The following is a 23,515-nucleotide window of genomic DNA, read 5'->3' on the forward strand; positions in this document are numbered from 1 at the left end:
TTCCATATGCAAAACCAAATCCCGCCCAGATGAGCTCCCCCTGCCAGAGTTCCCTTTACAGTTGGAGATAACAACTAATTTTCTCTAAGAAACAGATGGCAAACTTGGGGGAAGTAGGCCTGTCTTTGAATCAACTACCAACCTGTGTTTCTCATAGCTCTTTATTGTAAAAGCTGATTCTGATCATGCTCCAACCATTAGAAAGAATAAACACCCATGCACCTTCCAGGGCACAGTAATCCTATGTAATAAAGAGGTGATATGCAAATTGACCATCATTCCAACACACAAGATGGCCAGCAGGGGAGGACAGTTAGGGGTGACGGGGCCAGCAAAGGAGGCCAATTGGGGGGACCCAGGCCTGCAGGGGAGGGAAGTTGCGGGGGACCAGGCCTGTAGGGGAGGGCAGTTGGGAGGGACAAGGCCTGCAGGGGAGGGCAGTTGAGGGTGACCAGGCCTGTAGGGGAGGACAGTTAGAGGTGACCAGGACAGCAGAGGAGGGCAGTTAGGGGTGACCAGGCTGGCAGGGGAGGGAAATTAGGGGCAATCAGGCTGGCAGGGGAGCAGTTAGGCATCAATATGGCTGGCAGGGGAGTGGTTAGGGGGTGATCAGGCTGGCAGGCAAAAGCGGTTGGGGCAATCAGGCAGACAGGCAGGCAGGCAGGCAAGTGGTTGGGAGCCAGCAGTCCTGGATTGTGAGAGGGATATCCCAGATTGGAGAGGGTGCAGGCTGGGCTGAGGGACACCCCCAATGCACGAATTTCATGCACCAGGCCTCTAGTAATCATTTATAATGGACACGATGCTGATTCTCTCACTTGAGTCTTAATATAATCTTTGTGTATGAGAGGTCTTAGTAAGAAGCCTGAATCCATTCTCAGACCAAGGAAGAATAGAAATCAATAAGTAGATAGAAATCAAGGCTCAGATCCACCGATGTGTAGTGCTGGTAGTACATTTTTGTCTGGCTTACTCTGTGATTCTTGCTAGCTTGAGTTAGTCTTATCGGGAAAAGTTCTTTTCACAGAGTACTACCTGACAGCATAACTCCTTGGGTTTTGCCACCTGGTGTTATGACAGCCAACGCTGTTTGAGTGCCTTCTTTCTTGTGAAGCAGCTCTGAGCAACCATCCTGTCCCTTCCCAGAGCATTTCAGTCCCAGAGACAGCCACATGTCACCCACCTTCTTCTTTTGGAGGCTGGAAAACAGTTTCCCAGCTAACACCCTGATATAATCATTGCTATTTCATAGGGCAGCGAGACGAGGAAATGTCTCTATACCATTTATTTCATGGGCAAGCGATCCGTGTTCATTGGGTGCCAGCCAAAATGTGTGAAAACTGTCATTGTGAGTATCACAGTTTAACCATTCTTCTAACTATAGCGGTAGCATTGAGAAATTTAATCGTATGTTATATTTTTCTTTATTTTTTTAAATACATTTTTATTAATTTCAGAGAGGAAGGGGGAGGGAGAGAGAGATATAACCATCAGTGATGAGAGAGAATCTTTGATCAGCTGAATCCTGCACTCCCCACACTGGGGGGGGTCAAGTGCCCCGACCGGGAATCGAACCCAACCCATGACCTCCTGGTTCATAGGTTGACACTCAACCACTGAGCCACACCGGCCAGGCAACATTATTCTTTACTTAGTCCCTGCTGCCCTCCTTCTCTCTCACTTGGCTCCTTCCTCCTCTCTTACACCTGTTTCCTTTCCCTCTTTCTGACCTCCTTGGCGGAGATCTCTGTCTGTTCCTGGCACCCCTGGAAATTGCTTAAGCTCCCTAGTTCTCAGGGGTTCCTGCAACCCCTCACGGTGGGGTCCAAGCTCAGGGCACTCAGCCAGCCCGACCATGGAATTCTGCACTGTGGCTGGACAAAACCAGGACATGGAAGTGGAGGCCCAGCCTCGGCCTCTCATTTCAGACGAGAGAATGCTGTGCGGGCTTCTTCGGCCCCCAGTGCCAGCCCTGCCCCGGGAAAGCCGAGAACGTCTGCTTTGGAAACGGCATCTGCCTGGACGGGATGAACGGCACGGGCGTGTGCGAGTGTGGAGAGGGCTTCAACGGCACCGCCTGCGAGACCTGCACGGAGGGCAAGTACGGCGTCCACTGTGACCAAGGTGCGCACCCCTCTCCTCCAGGTCCAAATGCCAGAGGAGGGGACCTCGTCTGTCTCCCAGGCAGGCCGGATCCTACCGCTCAGATCATGTGAATTATAAGCTCATTTGTGTTGTGTAGTTTGCATAGGCCAGTGGTCGGCAAACTGCGGCTTGCGAGCCACATGCGGCTCTTTGGCCCCTTGAGTGTGACTCTTGCACAAAATACCACGTGCGGGCACGCACGTACAGTGCAATTGAAACTTTGTGGCCCATGCGCAGAAGTCGGTTTTCGGCTCTCAAAAGAAATTCCAATTGTTGTACTGTTGATATTTGGCTCTGTTGACTAATGAGTTTGCCGACCACTGACCTAGACCTACCAACCCACCCACCCCCATCTGTTCATTGTCATCCCATCCTCATGGTCTTCATATCACACTCTCAGTTTTGGACAGTGCTTGATAGTTTGAAAGGCAGATTTGTGCACATTATCTCATTTAATCCACACAGGAACTTTATATACTTATGTATGGCCATGCCCATTTTACAGATGGGGATATTAAGGCAAAGAGGTTGAATGACTTCCTTCCAGGTCACACCTGAAAGAGGCAGAGCTGAGATTTGAATGCACACTGCTTGTCTCCAAGGCTCTGCTCTTGGATGATGTTGTCTTTATATGAAGATCACACTATTGATTCACCCTCAGGAAGCCACATGCTTTAATTTGTTTACACACGCACGCGCGCGCACACACACACACACACACACACACACACACAAAATGTGCCCTTTTGAACCAAGTTACCTGCATTCTCTCACCCTGGCATTCTTGTGCCCAGGGACACACACTTGAGTGACTTGGGAGGAGGGGTTTCCTAATGCATGACGAGAACACAAAGCATCTGTTTTCCCTTGTACTAGAAAACACAAATTTGGCCTGACTAACACTGTTTTACCATCAGCTGGTCCAAAGCAAGGCAAAATCAATGTGTAGCTGACTCATTGCGACTGGGCCATAGAATATAGAATTGACATTACCGTGCTGCTTTTTTCTATGTTACGTGGAAGATTGTCTGCTTGGGTTTGTGCAGGAGTTCCCAACCTGGGACCCATAGTGACCCTCATGGGCTGAGTGCTTTTCGCTGGGGAGGGCATCCCTAGCTTTCATCCGGTTCTCAAAGAGACTCACGATGCTGCCGTATAACAAAGGAATCGGCGTTTCCATGTTGTTGAAGAGGGCAGTGCCTCACCAGGTTTATATAAACCCAGTATCAAATGGGCTTCTTTTAAAGCCCACTCTCAGGGACCCCCAGGGGGCCCCGTAACCTTGGATCCTCAGATAACCTTGGCTGAGGACACTCCCACTGCTCGGGTGGCTGCCCCACATGGTCCCCAGTCCCCAAATTGTGGTCCATGTTGAGGCCTGACCTGACGCACCTGTTCGCCCGCTCAGTTCTACCTGCCCTTCCTGTGCATGTAGCCTCCGTTCAAGATGACGGTTCTCTAAAACTGGGTGCAGATGTGAGCCTTTGCAGTAAGTGGCCAGTGAGTTACTGAGCCCAGCTCGGAGGTCTGACGATGTGTGGGCGTTTCTCACCTAGTGTGTTCTTGTGTGCATGGGAGATGCAGCCAAGGGCCGGCGGGCGATGGCTCCTGCGAATGCGACGTTGGCTGGCGAGGAGTGAAATGTGACTCTGGTAAGTGCCAGCCCCTCCCTACTTAGGATCCCTCCTCAGCCTCCCTTCTCAGCAGCTACACGTGTGTTTTTTCTTTCCAAAATAGAAGGGACATCTTTATTTCTTCCTTGAGCAATCAAAGTAATTCCTCCTTGCAGCAAAATGTTTATAAAATAAAGAAAAACAGAGAGGAGAAGATAAAACTTACCCATACTCCCAAGGCAGGAAAAAGCTATCACTGATATTCTGTATTATCCTCCCTACATTTTTATAGGCACGCAAATGTGTGTATAGCGCCATACTCTACACACTGTTTTGTCGTCTACATTTTCACTTCCCAATGTATAGCAGATATCTTTCCATGTGAATAAATACAGTAAATATCATTATTTTCTTAACTTCCATAATATACTGTTACACGATTGTACCAAGCTTTTTGAAACCAATTTTCTGCTATCACAAACAATGCTGCAGTGAGCATCTCCTACACACCAGTACATCTCTGTGCATTTGTCTTCTCCCTCCCTCCTGCTTCTCCTCTCACCAGTCGTCTTGTCATACGTCTCGTTGCCTCCTGTTCTATTTCCCTCCATTCCACACCCCACGCTGCTGCCAGAGAGAACTTTCTGAAGCATAGATGTCTTAGTCTGTTCAGGCTGCTACAGCGAAGTCTCAGAGACGGGGTAGCTTATACACAGACATTGATATCGCCCAGTTCTGGAGGCTGGAAGTCCAAGTTCATGGTCGGGTCCTGATGAGGGCCCTCTCCTGGGTTGTAGACTGCCATTCCTCGTGTTGTGGCAAGAGAGGCAAGGGAGCTCTCTGGGGTCTCTTTCATGAGGGACTAATCCCTCATGACCTAATCACCTCCCAGGGACCCCCACCTCCACGTACCGTCACCCTGGGGATTAATCTCAGCGTTAGACTGGGAGAGGCACAAGCATTCAGTCTGCAGAGTCCCACAGTTTTTCCATAGTAAACATGATGCGTATCATTTACAATAGGAAAGTAAATCTTTTCCTGGCACCAAGCACTAACTGAAAGGTCTTGAGGGAGGTTTAATAAAAGTGGGCTGGCAAAGCAATTGTTTGAGTTTGGTTTTTTGTTTGTGCGTGTGTTTTTCAGAGATCACAAAAGACAACTGCAATGGGACCTGCCACACCAGCGCCAAGTAGGTCCCCCTGGGCCTCCCCTGGGGACAATGCCAAGGGGATTCTTTCTTAAGAGTGTACATCCCAGGCCCTGTCCTTAGGGGAGTATTTTCCTGAGACCGTTTCTGAGGATTTAGGATACATTTCATGTGAAACTAGACGTATTTCTGAAGAGGCCGCCATCCACTTGCCAGATCCAGCCTTTGGCACAAGCTGCCAGCGGAGTTACCTGGCACATTGGCAAAATGCCCGTCCTTGCCCCCAGTTCAAGCCACAGGGACACCTTCACAGAGGCCGAGGGTAGCCCAGTGGGCCTCTCGCTTTCATCAAAGCTTATTTCCAACTCACAGCCAAGATTTGCTTCTTCACTCTTCGACTTCATGCTCCTAACTCCCAGCGGGGCTTAATGGGTTAATGAATGACGAGCCTCGTAGCTGGAGTTAGACATGAATTCAAATCAGCCTCTGTCATTGACCTTGACTCAATGATTTGATGCCTCTAAGCCTCAGTTTCTTCATCTGTAAATGGGAATAATAATAATACCTACGCGTCAGGGCTACTGGATGTTGTGTAAGTGACATGAAGTCATGTGTGAAGCACAGCCCCTAACACAGGTACCTCTCTGAAAACAGGTAGCCCCTCCCCCATCCCAGGGCCCATAGCCACATACACATTCTAGTTTGCCTAATAATGATTGCAATTTTAGTCGCCTGTGGCCAAGCTAGGAAGGGACTTTCTCACTGAGCCCTTAGGCAGGACCAGTGAGGGCCTCCTAGGGTGGGAGTGGGGGGTGGGGCGTGGATCCATGGCCATATAGGGGTGGGTATTATGTGTTTTTCTACAAACAGCCTTTGCCCTTTCTCCTGGCAGCTGCCTTCCCAATCCAGATGGCACAGCCTCGTGCAAATGCGCGGCAGGATTCCAGGGGAACGGGACAGTCTGCACAGGCAAGTGAAGAAGGAAGAATTTGCTCCCAGGAGATAAGACCAGCAAGAGCCTTGGAGAGCTCTCTGCTCCTGCAGGCTGGATGGGCATCTGCCACCAGCCATTGCTGGTGAACAGGGTGGAACAGGGCAGCTGACTGCCTGGGGGCAGGAAACCATTGTTGAGGGATTGCCACCCATTTCCTCCAAACTGTGGTTCACAGCCTAGGTCACAATTGGAGAACTTTCAGAGCCACTGATCTGATTGGCCTAGGGTGTGGCCTGGGCGTGGGGACTCGGGAGTGGGGCAGAAAGGGCCTGAGCCCCGCCCTGGTTCTTCCTCCTACTCCTGTGTGGCCTTGGGTGGGTGTCTTCCCTGCTCTGAGCCCCCTTGGCTCATTGTAAAGGAAACAAAACTATCTCCCTTGCAGAGTTGGTTTGGGGATGAAATGACCTGTCTGTGTACAATGACAGAGTGATGCAGCTCTCCTCTAGAAAGTCCCCTCTATTCCTAGTCTGTTGAGTATTTTTATCCTTAAAGGTGTTGAATTTTGTCAAATCCTTTTTGCTCCTTCTGTTGAGATGATCATGTGGTTTTTGTCTTTAATTCTACCGAAATGCTGTATTACATTAATTGATTTTTGGACGTTAAACCACATTGTGTTTTCTGTGTGACTCCCACTTGCTTGTGGTGTAGAGTAGCCCCCTTTATTCATAGTTTCACTTTCCAGTTTCAGTTACCATGGTCACCACAGTCTGAAAACAGTGAATGGACCAATGGACAGAGACAGCAGGGGGGTGAGGGCATGTACGGGAGTGGGGGGGAGGGGGGCAATGGGGGATTTGGACACATATGTAATACCTTAATCAATTTAAAAAAAATAGTAAGTGGAAAATTCCAGGTATTTTGAGAGAGAGAGAGAGATCACATTCACATAACTTTTATTACAGTACATTGTTATAATTGCTCTATTTTATTATTAATTATTGCTGTTAATCTCTTACTGTGCCTAATTTATAAATTAAACTGTATCGTAGGTATGTATGTATAGGAAAAAAGAATATTCATAGGGTTTGATATTACCCACAGTTTCAGCCATCCACTGGGAGTCTTGGAACATATCCCCATGAATAAGGGGGACTATTGTATAATCCTTTTTATGCATTGCTGAATTTGACTTGTGGTATATGTTCTTGAGGATTTTTTGTGTTTATATTTATAAAGAATATTGGGTTTTTGTTTTCTTGTGATGGCTTTATCTGGCATCATAAAATGAATTGAGAAGTCTTCCCTTCTAATTTTTGGAAGAGTTTGTGAAAATTTGGTATTTATTCTTCTTTTAATGTTTGGTAGACTTCACCAGTGAAGATATTTGATACTTTGCATCCTTTTGAATTATCCATATTTGATCCAATGTCTGCTGTTCTGAAGTATTTCCATTTCTCAATGACAAGTAAAAGTGCATCAATGTTTTTCTCCCCTCTCCCCACCCCTCTCTGCTCTGTGTCATCTCTCTCTTCCACAGCGATCAATGCCTGTGAGATCAGCAATGGAGGTTGCTCTGCCAAGGCTGACTGTAAAAGAACCACCCCAGGAAACCGGGTGTGCGTGTGCAAGGCAGGCTATGCGGGCGATGGCATTGTGTGCCTAGGTACGTGCCATCCCTCATCTGTCCAGGGGCAGTGGTTTAAGAGTCAGAGGCCTGTTGTAGGATCCTGATGTGTGAATGATGTTGGACCATCTTTCAGTTTCTCTGGGAAGGTCTGAAGATGAGGAAATGTGACCATTGAGAATATTGCCTTTATCCTTAAATGCTTGAGTGTATTTGGGAATAAGGGTCGACTCTTACATAACTACAGCAATTATCAGCTTCAGTACATTTATTTTTTATATAATACTTTTGTCTAATTACCATTTATATTCTAAGTTTTTCAACTGACCCCAATAATGTCCTTTTCTGACACTTTTTCCTCCTACTGCAGGATCCAGTCTAAGGTTGGGAACTGCATGTAGTTATCATGTTTCTCGTCTCCTGTGACCTGGAATGGTTCCTCAGCCTTGCTTTGTCTTTGATGACATTGACATTTTGGAATATTGTTCACCACCCAACTTTTTTTTCCTAGCATGTCCTTCCTTTGGGGTTTGTCTGATGTTTCTTCATGATTATATTCCGGTTCTGCATTCCAGGCCCACTATCACACGAGTGACATTGCATCCTTCTCAGGGTATCACACTGGAACCTTGTGATTTCCAACTGCCTCTTGTTTGTGGTGTTAATTTTGACCACTGGTCCGGTGCTGTCTGACTTCTCCACTCATACAGCTACCTTTTCCCCTTTGCTGCTAATAAGCAATCAGTGGGGAGATGCTTTAACACCAAGCAAATCCCCTGCTCCTCGTGGAAATATCACCTAAAATTAGCATTTACTGAAGACTCTCTCCTGAACCAATTATATTATGATGATTGCAGTGATTTTTTAAATTCCTAAATCGTTCATAGCCTGTTGGACTGGACTCTAGGATCCTATTATTTCAAGTTCTTGGCTGCAAACACTTGGATCCACTCAGCAGAGGGGATATCCATGCCCACAGACTATATGCCTGTGCTCCCACGGCCCCACCCCCGAAAGTCGCTTTGAGAACCCATGTCTGGTAGGCTCCCTGTCAGGTCACTGCTGCCCTGAGTTGTCAGAAAACTGAATCACACTTTGACACCTGCTCTCCTCGCTGGCCCAAGATGCCTTTCCTTGAGAATGAGGTTCAATTCTCATGCCAGGTGTCGGCTTTTTGTTTTAAAGAGATCAACCCATGTTTGGAGAACCACGGTGGCTGTCACAGGCACGCAGAGTGCACACAGACGGGACCCAACCAGGTGAGCTCCGCCTCCCGGAGGGGCTAAGGGTCTTTAGACCCAAGCCTGAGACAAGGGGGCTGAGCAGAGAGCTCAGCAGAAAACAAATACTTTAGGGGAAATTCTGAAAGCATTCAAAAGAGGCCATTCTTGGGGAAGGAGGAGAAATGGGAGGGGAGACAAAGGGTACTTAGGAGAGAGGCTTTCCTAGAATGGGAGGAGTCGGCTTCTCCATACACCGTGTGGTTCCAGAAGCATCTAGAAGGTCGCCAACAACATCTCCCTTTCTTTCAGCTTTCTGATTCCCAGATTCCCACAATTTTTCTTTGGCTTGAGGCTCTGAAATGCATGCACCACCATGAAAGCTAACATTTTTAGGCCACATGTCAGCCTTCTGTTCCCTAGCACAGTGGACCTTGCAGGGCCTCCCTGATGAGCATGTTTGGGCAGGTGGGAAAATCTCAGGGTTCCAAAGGAGAGGAAAGGTCATGGGAGGGGGGGGCGGAGGTGAGAAGAGGCCGAAAAGCTGTGGCTCAGGAACCCATTCTCCGCCTCCCTCAGTCTCTGTCACATTAGGAACAGCCCAGTGGTCAGCAGGAGATTACATACATCAGGAACTGGATGATGAGGTCAGGTTCCCCAGGAGAATGATCTACTGACCTTGTTGAGCCGTTTGGAGAACTCAGTGCCAGGTTTACCCATGGGCAGATCAAGCAAGTGCCTAAAGCACCCAAAAATAAGAAAAATACTGTTTATTTTGAAAGAATCATCTTTGTGTGTGTTTCCATGTATAGTCATAGGGAAAACCAGAACAGTCAATATGGCTCTACCTTGCACATATTTGGGGATTCGATAGAGCTCTTATTTCTACATATGGGATGGGGAAACCCTATAACTTTTTGATGCTCTGGGCCTCTAAAAGTCCTCCTCTGACCTAGAAGGCAACCTAGACGCAGGGTTGATCTCTGAGACAGGAGCGCTGGCTGGTGGGCATCTTGGTAAAGGTTGGAGCCCAGGTCAGGGCCTGTAATGAAGTTGAGGAGGAGGAGCAGTGAAAACCAGCCCTTTGGTCCTGGCTGGCCGACCAGTGAGTTCAAGTTCTAACAAGTAGATGCCAGACCAGAGCCACCTCTCCTGTGTAGGAGGCTTTCATGTGAATTAGAAAAGCCATCCCTTGGGGACAACCATCAGGAGCAGGTACTCCTTCTTCTGGACACAGAGGTTGGTAAATAGGACAGAGCTGGGTTTCAGCCCCACTCACCCCTGTGCCCAGGAGCTCCTGAGCAGGGCACATGGGACACGGGGGTGAACTAGACAGTCCCCAACTTCCCATAGACAGTGTCCCCTCCCTCATCTTGAAATCCCCAACCAACTTCGTTGGTCAAACAGTAGGATTGACCTCCTAGTGCTGGTGCCTGGGGGGGAGAGCCCAGAGGGAGATAAGCAAGAACTGAGTATGAATGGGAGTGGGCGAGAGCTTAGCTTCCTTGCAACTGAGCCTTTACCCACTGGAAAGAGAGAAGAGCTGAGTGCCCAGAACAAGGGACCAAATAATATAACAAAGTTTTTAAAAAATAAATAAAGTCTCTTGGTAGCAAAGATAGGATAGGTAGGCGATCCCAGGGCTAGAGAGAAGTGTGTCAAAGGTGCTAAATGTAAGATGACAGTTGTCATTATAGAACAGGTCTCACCAAGATAGAATCTTCTAACATTACCATTACCCATTACTGTTACCGCTCTGGGGTCTCAGTGTGAGAGCCAGAGGAATCCCTCTGAGAAATGGCCCGTGTCCCTCTCCTCCTGCACAGGCTGTCTGCAACTGCTTGCCGAAATACACTGGGGATGGGAAGGTCTGCACGCTCATCAACACCTGCTTAACCGTGAGTCCAGCTCTGGGGCCCAGGCCCTCCAAGGTTAGGCAGGGGTGCCTCCTACCCGGCTTCCAGGAGATGGGTTTTGGGGTGATCTCCTCTGAGCTGTTTTGGGCTTGAGGATCTTTTCTCCCTCATGTTCCAGTGGTTTGTTGGGGAAACTCTGGTTTCAGCACAATGGACATTTGGTCAGTGAGCATTCCCTAGATCCCAGGCACTGGGAAGTCACTGTGAGTTCAGGCTCAGGCAGGTGGTGAACCACAGAATTTCAGAGAGAGGAAAGGAGAGGGAGAGGGAGATACAGAAACATCGATGATGAGAGAGAATCGGGGACTGGCTGCCTCCTGCACGCCCCATACTGGGGATTGAGCCTGCATCCTGGGCATGTGCCCTGACCAGGATTCAAACCATGACTCCTGGTTCATAGGTCCACGCTCAACCACTGAGCCACACTGGCAAGGCAGGAGTCAGTTTCCTTAAGCAGCTCACTGAGCTGTGTCAGTGAGGCAGGAATCTGGGTGGTAGGTCACTCCTGGGCTGAAATATCATGTCCACAAATACTTTTGGAATGGGGATTGGGAGGGGAGATTTTGCAGCTGGCCTTGAAGACTGGTGACCTTCCCTGTTCAGCCTCATCGGATTTGTTTTTCTGGAGCTTTCCATTGTTCCCCCTCTTAGGAACTCTGCTTAGGCTCTCAGAGCCCTTCTTGGTGTTCCCATGGATGTCGGCTTTGGACTGCACTTCGCTTTGTCCATAGCTTAGGCCTCTGCCCCGTCTTCCTCAGTTTATAAGCTCTCTGTAGCCAAGGACAATGTTTGGCATCATTTTATACCTACTGCCTTCTATCTGGTGACTGCTGCCTTTGCTATGGTGGGATCAGAGTTTAACCTAAAGATGGGAGGAGTCAACCAAGATCGGGGCCTTTCTAGTTAAGCCCCAGGTGCCGAGAAATTCCCACTGGGCAATTGTGGGCTTATCAATATAGAGCTGGAGGCCTGCTCAGATGGACCTGCCGCCTTGGGATACAAGGCTGGGGAGGAAGGCAGCCTCTACAGCTGTAGGGGATTGGAAGGCAAGGTCAGGAAAAGGGCAGATACTGCAAACCGGTCAGAGAGGAGGCAAAAGATAAACTTTAATACAGGAGTGCTTTGTGATCATTGGCACAACTGGCAAACTTCCTGATCTGACTCCAATCCCCCATCCCTTGGAAATCTTACCAGAGAAACGGCGGCTGTAGTGAATTTGCCATCTGCAACCACACGGGCGAAGAAGAGAGGACCTGTACTTGCAAGCCGAACTACATCGGGGATGGGTTCACCTGCCGCGGCAACATCCATCAGGTAACGCAAGTCATGTTCCGTGAAGTCAACTTTGCTTCCCTCACCGCGCCGAGGCCCAGGTTGCTAAGGGACATGCAGGAGTTGTATAACGTGGGAAGCTCTCTAACCATGGGAATGACTGCCTTGACATTACTTGGCAGTGAAAACAAATGTGATCTATCCACGGGAATTCATTTGGCCTGTAATGTAGTGATTCAGATGGACGGTTCTAGAGTCAGAAGCCTCTGGGTTTGGATTCAGCTCTGCCAGTTTAGTGATGTGACTTTGGGCAGATTGCATCACCTCTCTGTGCATTCATTTTCTAATGTGTAAAAGAAAATAATGGTACCGGCCACATCAGGTTGTCGTAAGTATTAAATGAGATGATGTGTGCAACAGGCAGAGAGAACACAGTGACTCGAAGGCATGAGCATGCTGCACGGGGCATGGAGATGAGGCCGTAGGACATGTGTAGATTTCTACCTGTTACAATGTGAACAGCCGTTATTTGATTTAAAGACAGGCTAGAGCATTTCGTCTGACCCAAAATCCATGTTAATAGAGAAACTAAAACTGCCATAAATCTAGAACTCATTTTTTTTAAAAAGATACTTGAACTTTAACACGCAAAAAGAGACCCAGGGACATACACACAGAGGAAAGGCCATGTGAGGGCACAGTAAGAAGACCACGGTGATCTGCAAGCCAAGGAGGGAGGCCTCAGAAGAAGCCAGACCTACTGACACCTTGATCTTGGACTTCCAGCCTCCAGAACTGTGAAAAAACAAATGTCTGTTGTTTAAAAAAATAATAATAATATTTGAACTTTTAAAAAATACTCCTAAAGCTCAGATGTTTCTGGAAATGGCTGAATCAGGTAGAGACTCCAGAAAGGTCTTGGAACTTACAGTGTGTCCACATAGTCATCCTGAACATCAGCTGTAGGTGGAGCTGGAAAAGGGCCCATAGTAGCACAGTCCCAGCTGACAGGATGGTAGATGCTCTCGATCTTAGAGGAACCGCCCTGCAATAACCCTGTGTTGTTCTTGTATATAGTTCTCAGACACTAAGTGAACTGCCCTCTCTCTGTTTCCAGGAGCTTCCCAGGAACCCCAAAACTTCCCAGTATTTCTTCCAGCTGCTGGTAAGAATGTGCGTGTGTGTGTGTGTGTGTGTGTGTGTGTGTGTGTGTGTGTGACTGTAAGAGCTGAGTCTCAGGCCAGATACAGGATTAACCTGTAGCCTCTGGATTGGGTGCAGGTAGAAGAAAGCCTGGAAACCTGGATTTCTGGAGGGGACTCTGTGTTGGTCATTTATGAACTTTTCATGCCTCAGTGGGCAGCATGAAAGAGTGAAAAACTGTCACACTGCCTGTTCTACACATAAAAATTAGGTATATGAAAAAATTGTCATCATACGGTGGAGAAAAGAAGCATTCCTGGGATAATTGGTTAACTCTTTGGGTGAACATATTATGGTAGATCTTTCTGCACATTATACAGCTGAATAAGTTCTAGCTATATAAGAATGAAAGATAAAAATCCAGAGACATAAAATCATAAAATCTAAAAGAAAATACAACCATAGAATGTTAGTATTGGCAACAAGACCATTAGAACCATTCAGTAAATCATCCTATGTCCTACATTTGTATTATATCCCAAATATGTAAAACATGTACATGTGGAAGAGACACTGAAAAAGAATACCTGAAAATAGCAGGGGATTATGGGTAGCTATTTTCTTCTTTATACTGTACTTTCAAATATTTAATACAATGAGCATATGTTATTTGAAGAACCAGATAAAAAATAAGCATTATTTCATTGACAAGGGAGCTGAATGAACTTGAATCTGAGACTAAATGAAGCACAGATCTCCCCATCCGTGTCCACCCCGCTCTGCCACCCCCATCTGCTCCCTCTGCCCTTGGAGCCTGCCTGTATTTATGTTCCGTTCACATGTCGCCCCCACCTTGCTTCCCACAGGAGCATTCTGTGCGAGACCTGGCTGGTCCAGGCCCCTTCACCGTTTTTGCACCTTTGTCGGCAGCCTTTGATGATGACCTTCGGGTAAGCGTGGAGCTTAGGCCGATGGAAGAGGCCTGGGACTAGAACACAGTGTCACCCCAGAACCAACAATGGATACATTTGTGGGAGGGAGATTTAAGGTCAGCTGGAGTTGACCAGTAATGGAAAAGGCTGCCTCTCAGCAGTGGGACCCCTTATCAGGGGAAGCATTCAAGTGGATTTGGGGTAACCACTGGCCAGAGACCCTCTAAAGGACATTCCTGAATACATTACAAGGTTGGAATAGATCAGCAATTCTTAAATGATCCAAACTTCCCATAGGCAAAAAAAAAAAAAAGGAATGTTGGATTAAAGGGATTTAAATAGGTTGTGTGGGCAGGGGGACGGGATGTGGGATTTTTTTGCAGGATTTATCAGAGCCTTTAATGTTCTGACATTCACTAGGACTCTTCATGCTGGGTTGCCCATTAATATATTATAAGGTAGCAAACATTTATGGAGTGTACCATATTCTGTTTCCAGTGCCTTATGTAGATTAATTCATTTAGTCTTCATGACAACCATGTGATGAAGTGCTATTATTATCCCCATTTTACAGTCCAGGACACTGAGAGGAGTAACTTCCCCAAGGTCACCACCTGACTAGACAATGGTGGTACAAGGACTCAAACATGCCCCAGAGTCTGTGTTATTAACCACCGCACACATGGCCTCTCTAAGCATATATTTTAGACACCAGCAAAGCAGGGACACAAAAAACAATTTTTGGAAAAAAAATCGACATCTGATAGATTTTTTTAAAGCATCAGAGGAGTTATCATCATAAAACGGTGAGAACCATGTGGGCTTATATTACACCTACTTTATGGGTCATTTTGTTTGCATTTTGATTCACAAATGGAGAAGCATCGTGATCTCGCCCATCTTAAAGGTTTAAATCTGGCCCGGGCACCTCTCCGAGAGGGGGAGCAGATGCAGTGTTTCCCAGTACCTTTCACAAGAAAACTCTTTTTTAAGTATCATCTCACAGGACTTGGGGTCCTTGCCACGTGTTGTAAAATGCTGGACCAAAGGAACCCCAAGTTCCCTTCCAACCAGAGATCCCAAATGGAAGCAGGACAAGAATCAGGGCCACGCTCTCCCTCTTGCCCGAACAGTCTCTGACCTGAACACAAGCCAACCCTGACTCCCACTTCCCAGGGCCCGGGTCGGGAGAGAGAAGTGGGGGAGCCCATGGAGTACAGGACAGTGACAGGGAAAGTGGGGGCGAAGGCTCCTGGCTTCCACAGGAACCCTCTGACCTTCCATTACAGATTAAGGACTGGGACCGACAGGGCCTGATGTCCCAGGTTCTTCGGTATCATGTGGTCGCCTGCCACCAGCTGCTCCTGGAAAACCTGAAATTGATCCCAAATGTTACTTCTCTTCAGGGGGAGTCAATTGTCATCTCCGCCTCTCAGGTAAGAAAGGCCACCTCAGGAAGGTGCCCATTTTCCTCACATTAATACCAGGAATAATAAAAATAATGGCAACAACAATAACGAACACATATTGTGATTTCTATATGCCAGCTACTAAGTGTCCATGTGTACGAACTCATAGACTCCTCAAAATAATTCCACAATATAGATATTGTTATTTTTCTCAATTTATAAATTAAGAAACTGAGCTCAGAGAAGTTAAGTAACTTTTCCAAGGTCACACAGTAAGTAAATAGGAGAGCTGGCAAGGCATCTTCAGGTGGTCAACAGAACTGCTTTTGGAAGCATTACTCAGAAGCTGGAGAGGGATGAAAGCTTTGGATGGAAGCCACTTGACCAGGCTGGGCCACTCCCCGCACCACACACACAAATGGTGGCTGTCGAATTCATTGCAAAAGGGGGGAAAGTGTGTGGTGGGCAGAGGGGAGGGTTGGTGATATAGACAGCACATGTGAACCAGATGCCAATTTTGATTCACTTGTTATTTCATATTTGAGAATCACAGTGAAATGACTGTTTGGGTTGATTATTTGCTATTCACTTCTCCAGGTGCAAAATACATTCTGATCTTCGTTTCCTCTTTATAATCATAATAAAAAATGTGCTAAACTCGGATCTTCAGCTTTTGCCCACAGATCTCCTTAAACATTCACTCGTATGTCAATTTAACATGGTGAGCATTCAGAAAGAAGCAATGTTTGTGTCTATTTCTATTTGTGCTCATTTCTTTTCTCTTTTTTGGTTGGTTTCAGGACACGATGTATATAAATAATAAAGCCAGGATCATATCCAGTGATATCATCAGTACCAATGGAGTCATCCACATCATAGACAAATTGCTGTCTCCCAAAAACCTGCTTATCACCCCCAGAGATGCCGCTGGGAGGATTCTGGTGGGTGAACTCACTGTCATGCTCTCAGCACAATGACTCAGTGTGCTAATAATTTACTCTCTCCATTTCGATTTGGAGGCATCGTTTTGAGACATTTTAATTTTACTGCTTCAATCTCAAGCAAGTATTAAAAGCCTAGTAAATATTATTCTTAGTAAAAAGCAAATAAGTGAGTCTATTTTAAATAAGTATCAGTTTTCTTCAGTGCATAGATATAGAAGGTGGAGAAATTACAGATAGATAGATAGATAGATAGATAGATAGATAGATATCACTAAACTAGACCTGGAGCAAGACTCCTCAATTGACAGAAAAGACAATTTTAGCTTTTATTGTTATTCATTCATTTTGATCAGGGTTCTTCATTGCAGACAACAGAATCCACTACGCCTAACTTAAACAAAAAGGGGTTTCTTAAGAAATTGACATCCCCAAATCTCTGGAAAGCCAGGGAGCCTAATCCAGATGCTGCACAGCTGGGCACACCACAGCCCAGGACACCTGCAGAGGGAGAACCCCTGACTTCCCCTGTAACAACTCTGCCAGTGCCACCTGTCCCAGCCTCACCACCTAGGGTACCGGAGTCTGGCACCAGAGGCCTTCACCGTGTGCTTGTAAGAAAATCTGGTCTCCCTGCCAGCGGCCACTGCCACCTCCTGTTGTTCCTTTCCACCAATAAGTCTTATACAAGCGCTTCTCCTTGGAGAACCCTATGTCACATGGGGCTCTAGCTGCAAGGCAGTCTGGGAAATGCAGTGCTTAGCCTTCTAGCCTCTGTAACGCAGAAAGTCAAGGGCAGAATGGAGCTGGGGTGGGTGCCAAGAGCCAATCCACGGAACCTGCCGTATTATCTTACCCTCATTGCATCCAGTTGAGTTTTTGTTAAAGTGCTTTGTGAACTGCATGAGAAAAGGTCTCATTCCCATTCTTACCATCTTTGCAGCAAAATCTTACGACACTGGCAATGAACCACGGCTACACCAAATTTAGCAACTTAATACAGGTAAACACCTAAGACAAGAGTTACCCAGGGAGTAACTGGACTAAAGGAGTTTGGTGTTTGGAGGGTGTGTGTGTGTGTGTGTGTGTGTGTGTGTGTTGCGGGGAGGGGGTGCTGTTGGTTTGGTTTTCTGTCTTTTTGTTTGTTTGGGGCACACCCCAGCTGTCCTGGGATCTGTATGGGGAAGTCGTAATTTTCCAGAGAACAAAGTCTTTCTCTGCCACTCCATTCCCAAAACGTTGTATGGTTTGTTCAGCTCTACGGTATATACATGGGCCGAGTTAGAAATTGAAGGGTATGAGGCTGAGCGAGGAAAGGAATGAGGGTGCACCAGCCCCTGACCCAGGTGATTCATGTCTGGAATTACCACCTGCATGGTAGTGATGGAGAAGCTGGGGTGGAGTCGGGGAATCTATGCCCATGAGACAGGTAGAACTTGCATTTCAAACTATACCCTTCTGACTTCAGAGGCTGTTCCCACGAATTGAGTAGAAAAACGTCTTGTTCAAACAAATATTGCAGAGGATCCTCAGGAGGGATCAGGTTCGCCAAGGCTCCCTCTCCTCCTGCTCCCAGAAGCCCCAGGAGGGCTCTAAGAACCCCAGCTCCTTCTTCTCTTCTCTCCCTCCCCCTCCCCCACCCCAGCACAGTCTACGAATCTCTGTATCTCCCAGTAATTTTCAAAATGGTCTGGGGCTCAGACTCTCTGGGCAGCTTTGAAGAAATGGAGATTCCAAATGGTGTTCAAAATGAGAATCTCCAGGGATGTTACAGACAAGTCGTCTTGGCCCGCCCACCCACTCCCCAAACCTTATGGTCCCCCGACACCTGAGCATCAGGTCTGGTTGAACACGGGCTTTTATAGCAAGTTAGGAGAACTCTTTGGGGCTCAATGAAAGGGGTTAATAAAACCTACTCCCCAGGGTTGTTGGAAAAATTGTAAGGAAAAATGTGTGCAATGCACCGAGGTTATAGAAGGCTCTCAAAATGACCTCTCCCCATTCATCTGGAAATTTATTTTTTTTTTATCTATGTGACCTAGAAATCTTAGAAATACACAGCAGTATATCAGTATTGGATAGGTTTCATTTTTTAAAAAATGAAATACGAGACAAGTGCTAAATGGGTCTTCCAGAAAATAAAATATTTGGGCAAGAAAAGGAAAAACAAAATTTTTGAAGATACTCACTAAAGTTTATTTTTCTCTTAACAAAAGCCTAGAATTTGACTTCCTGTTTTGCTTTCTAAGAAAATGTGGGTCCAATAAAAGAAAAAGGAAAGAAAAGAAAGGAGGATTCAAATGGCTGGAGTGTGGGCCTCTAGTTTCTGGCTGTGCCACAGGGTGGGCGCGGAGGGAACCCCAGCTGCCTTTAGTCCGCACCGCGGGGTTTGGCTGAGCATGTGACCGACCCTGTGTTTCAGGATGCTGGTTTGCTGAGCCTCATCACGGATCCCATCCACACCCCGGTCACTCTCTTCTGGCCCTCCGACCAAGCCCTCCAAGCCCTACCCCGGGAACAGCAGGACTTCCTGTTCAGCCAGGACAACCAGGACAAGCTGAAGGAGTATCTGAAGTTCCACGTGATCCGAGACGCCAAGGTATTTTGTTTTCATGCAGACACGAGTGCAGGGCAGCCCCGGGAGTGGTGCGACCCAGGAATCGTGAGCAGCCCCTGCCCCACTGTGTCCTCTGACTGGTCATCAACTGGCCCTGCAGTTTACCACACCTCGGCCTGTTGCTCCAACCTGCCTTTTATTTTCTAACTTTCACCAATACCCAGCGGCAGCCTTCCTGTCTTGTACAGCAGATCAGCTTTCTCGCCTCCATCATTCACATGGCAGGATGGCTGCAGATGGCAGTCCCCACATCTCTCCAGATGACTCTTTCTCTCCTGACTCCAAAGTTTCTAGGCAAAGGACTGACTCATTCAGCTGCGATCAGTTCTTCATTCCTGAACCCGTCCACTGTGCTCAGGGAGTTGAGATCTTGCTAAAACCCTCGACCAGGACCCATGTTCCTCTCCGGGAGTAAACCTGTCCAATCCCAAAAAGGCAGATGTCCAAACTGTGGTTAATTCATAAGATCTGTTTGTTTCCTGGGGCTGGCATAACAAGTTACCACCAACTGGGGGGGGGGGGGTGGGGGCGGCGCTTGAAACAACAGAAATGTATTGTCTCAGAGTTCTGGAGGCTGGAAATCCAGAGTCAAGTCTGGAAGCTCCTCTTCCAAGCTCTAAGGAAGAAGCTGGTCCATGCTTTTCTCCTGGCTTCTGGTGGTTGCTGGCAATCCTTGGCATTCCTTGGCTTGTGGGCGCATCCCGCACATCTCTGCCTCTGTTGTCACAAAGCTGTCTTCTCCCTGTTTCTGTCTTCACTTGGCGTTCTCTCCTCTCTTCTTATAAGGACTCCAGTCATATTGGATTAGAGGCCCACTCTACTCCAGTATGACCTCATCTTAGCTAATTACATCTGCAACGACCTTATTTCTAAGTAAGGTCACATTCTAAAGTAATCCACTCTGTTGACTAATGAGTTTGCTGACCACTGGACTAGACTAAATGTTACCATGTAGTTGGAAGCTGTGAGGATTAGGCAATTGTGGCATATTGTGTGCAAAGAGGTAAAGGGTAGTATATACAGTGGTCGGCAAACTCATTAGTCAACGGAGTGGCAAACCGCGGTTCGCAAGCCGCATGTGGCTCGAGAGCCTTGGTTTGCCAACCACTGCTAACCCACCCAATGCTGCCATTGGCTTCATACACCAATGTGCATCTTCCATGGACTCCACACATAGTCGGGAGATGGGAGGGTGACTGAACCCTGTCCCACTGGTGAGACCTTCCCTACAGAGAGCATGTCCAAGTTCCTAGAGGGCCTGTAATTATTAGTCCTTTTTATTATACCTACTGTCATTTTAAAGCTGGAGTTATTAGAACTCTTAGAAAAACTTGCATCTGAATTTGGTTTGTTGGCAAAGCTCCTTTGGGCCCTTCCTCAGCCCAAATTTGGGGCATTCATGTGGCATCCTGGCTGCTACAGGTTCTGTCGGTGGATCTGCCCAGGTCTGCTGCCTGGAAGACCCTGCAAGGCTCCGAGCTGAGTGTGCGGTGTGGCGCTGACAGTGACATCGTGAGTATCCTTGCACAGGTGGGGGTTGGCAACACATTATCAGCGTTCCCCAGCCACTGCCCTGTCAAAGAGACAGCAAGCTCTTTTTCTCGCCGCCTTGAGTGCTATCTCCCCTGAGAGTAAGTAAGCGGGTATGAGGACCCTGATAAATCCTGGCCCACCTAAGCCCTGGGAGCAGGTGTCAGGGAGCCCCCTTCCTCTTACATGTGTGGAGCAGCTTTTAGGTTGGTTGGTTGGTTGGTTAGTTAGTTAGTTAGTTAGTTAGTTAGTTAGTTAGTGGTGGAGCACTTCCCTGGAGCAGGAAAATATGTTGTCATTCCTTTCCCTTCCTTCCTAGCCCCAAGGTGACCTCTTGTCTAGGCCTCCTTAGTGATCAGAACGAGCTCTGGGCTATAGCTTCTTAAATGAGCCAACAGAGAGAAAGTTTGCCATTTTCACCTTTCCTGGCTAGTTCCTCAACAAACTTACCTTCCTATAACTCCATATGATGAATGGATATGATAGGATAATAGTAGCTACACTTACAACCTGCACATAAAGGTAAACCCAAAATGACAGTGACTTAAATATACAAGGGCTTATCGCTCTTATAAAGGAAATCAGGAGGTGGCTCCTCGAGAGCTAGTATGATGGCTCCATGAGGGAGCTCCTCCTGTCTTTCTGTTCTTCAGCACATGCTTCCAGCCTTAAAGTGACCTCAAGGTCCATCATGGCTGCTGGAGCTCCAGCCATCACGTCCACTTTCCAGGCAGTAAGAAGGACAAATGGCAAAGGGATGCAGCTCCCATATGAGTTGATTCCATTCAAGGAGCCTTCTGAGAAGTCCCATACAACTTTCTGTTTACAAGGGATGACCAGCCAGAATCCCTTTGGTATTTGGATTGGAATTGCATTGACTTTATAACTGAATATGGGAAATGTGAGCACCTTTACAATCCAAATTACAGAAAGTTACACTCCAGATCAGCTGTACTATCTCCACAGACCAAACTGGATGCCTATCAAAGAAATATAAAAAGAATGCCCACTGCTCATTCTCTGTGCTGATACAGCTTTCAGAGAATTTTGTAATGTATGGTTTAGTCTGATCTCTATAACAACCCTATGCAGTGGAATCATTAACCCTACTTACCTGGTGAGGAAAATTAAACCTCAGAGCAGTCCACTGACAAGTAGAAGTGGTGGGATTTAACCACAGTTTTCCAGTGTTCTTTCCACTGAATTACCTTGTGTCCATCTCATCATAGATGCTGAAATTTATCTTTTTTCTTATCATAGAATTTTCTAAAAAAACATTTTGCTCCCTGGGGGGTGAGGGGAAAGGGTTGTATCCATCAACTTTGCTGGGTGGACCTTAGCAAAGAAAAGTGCTAGGATTGCCCTAGTCCATTTGGCTCAGTGGATAGAGCATCGGCCTGCAGATCAAAGAGCCCAGGGTTCGATTCCAGTCAAGGGCTTGTACCTTGGTTGCAGGCTTCTCCCTGGCTCAGGCCCTGGTCAGGGCTCATGCAGGAGGCAACCAATCGATGTGTTTTTTTCACATCGATGTTTCTATCTTTCCTTCTCTCCTCCACTCTCCCTTAAAAAGTCAATGGAAAAATGTCCTCGGGTAAGGATTAACAAAAAAAGGAAAAGAAAAGTACTAGGATTGTTGTAGCATAAAACAAAACAATGTATCTAAAGCACAAATTACCCAATGCCTAATACATGTGAAAACGGAAGTGGTTGTTATCACTGTAAAGGAAAAGCCATCACTTGTATGCCCTAGGAAGACAGTTGTGTCAGGTACTTTGCTGGGTGCTGGCACTAAGTAAGGAATCGGGGTTACTGCACATGACGTGGCCGTGTCAGCAAAGTTTATCCTGAACGTCAGCCAGGCCGCCCCTGCTCCATCCTGTTACCCCCGCAGCCACTGTTCTACTTTGACAGAGATGGTGTTGCCGAGTGGCCAACTGTGTGGGCTCCGAGGCTGGCTGCCTGGTGTGAATGCTTGCACCACCATTGACTGGCTGAGTGACCTTGGGCAAGCTGTGTAACCTCTCACTGCCTCAGTTTCCTCAGCTGTAAATGGGAATACTAGCAATAGTAGCTTCATCCTAGAGTCATGAGGAATAAAAAAATTGGCACAGGTAAAGCACATAGAACAATACTTGGCACTTAATACATGCTGAGTGTTTGATATATCTAAGTATGTATCTCAGTTCTTTCTGAGTCTTGCAAGTGCTGGCTACATTATATGGCCTAGGAAGTCTAAGAAGGATTATTGATCTCTCTCTCTCTCTCTCTCTCTCTCTCTCTTTCTCTCTCTCTCAGGGCGAACTCTTCCTGAACAGTCAAACGTGCAGGATTATACAACGGGAGCTCTTATTTGACCTGGGTGTGGCCTATGGCATTGACTGTCTACTCATTGACCCCACCCTGGGGGGCCGCTGTGACACTTTTACTACCTTCAATGTCTCGGTCAGTCCTAAAAACACTACTCTTATTGTGGTAAGGGAATGTTGAGCCTAAGAATGGTCTCATGACCCTGCATGGGCTCAGCTGTCAAACTACTGAGGGCTGTTCTCTTCAGATTCACAATGAACAAGCATCTCCCTACGCCTGCACAGGCCTTGCACATTTCCATTTATCCACCTGCCCACCTGTCTGTTCATTCCCTCGCCATCAGGGAAACAGTTGTTGGGATCAACCATGTGCCCTGCCAGTCATGTTCAAAGCCACCCATCCATTCAGTCATTCACTCATTCATTCAACAAGCATGTTTGAGCTTCTGCTATTTTAAACCATATGAAATTGCCATACCTGACAGGCTGTGACTACAAACATGGCAATTTCACATGGTTCAATCTAATATTTTATGCTACCCACACCTCCATTCATTTGTTCATTTATTAAGAACATGGGTTAAGCTTCCTTCCTAGGCCCTTCACTGTATGAGGCATTTTCCTATTTCCCACTTAACCATCTACCCAGTACCATTCACTGAGTTTGGTTCGATACTCATCTTATCCCTACAATAATCCAATAATAGAAGTAGTTATCATCAATTCTATTATATAGACTTGGAAATTGCGTCTTAAAGAGGTGAAG

General features: G+C 46.9%; 1 protein-coding gene across 1 annotated transcript in view; it reads left to right on the forward strand.

Moving 5' to 3' along the window:
* STAB2 (stabilin 2) overlaps positions 1-23,515 on the forward strand; it is a 119,203-nt gene that overhangs the window by 68,043 nt on the left and 27,645 nt on the right. Inside the window, exons 37-53 of the mRNA XM_008144744.3 lie at positions 1,253-1,348; positions 1,929-2,124; positions 3,702-3,797; positions 4,902-4,947; positions 5,798-5,874; positions 7,377-7,502; positions 8,649-8,722; positions 10,510-10,581; positions 11,794-11,913; positions 12,989-13,036; positions 13,881-13,964; positions 15,236-15,382; positions 16,156-16,296; positions 17,240-17,299; positions 18,719-18,895; positions 20,336-20,425; positions 22,739-22,885. Coding sequence (XP_008142966.2) covers positions 1,253-1,348; positions 1,929-2,124; positions 3,702-3,797; positions 4,902-4,947; positions 5,798-5,874; positions 7,377-7,502; positions 8,649-8,722; positions 10,510-10,581; positions 11,794-11,913; positions 12,989-13,036; positions 13,881-13,964; positions 15,236-15,382; positions 16,156-16,296; positions 17,240-17,299; positions 18,719-18,895; positions 20,336-20,425; positions 22,739-22,885 — 1,797 coding nt within the window. The remainder of the gene's footprint in view (positions 1-1,252; positions 1,349-1,928; positions 2,125-3,701; positions 3,798-4,901; positions 4,948-5,797; positions 5,875-7,376; positions 7,503-8,648; positions 8,723-10,509; positions 10,582-11,793; positions 11,914-12,988; positions 13,037-13,880; positions 13,965-15,235; positions 15,383-16,155; positions 16,297-17,239; positions 17,300-18,718; positions 18,896-20,335; positions 20,426-22,738; positions 22,886-23,515) is intronic.

Source organism: Eptesicus fuscus, chromosome 7 (assembly GCF_027574615.1).
Source record: "Eptesicus fuscus isolate TK198812 chromosome 7, DD_ASM_mEF_20220401, whole genome shotgun sequence".
NCBI lineage: Eukaryota > Metazoa > Chordata > Mammalia > Chiroptera > Vespertilionidae > Eptesicus > Eptesicus fuscus.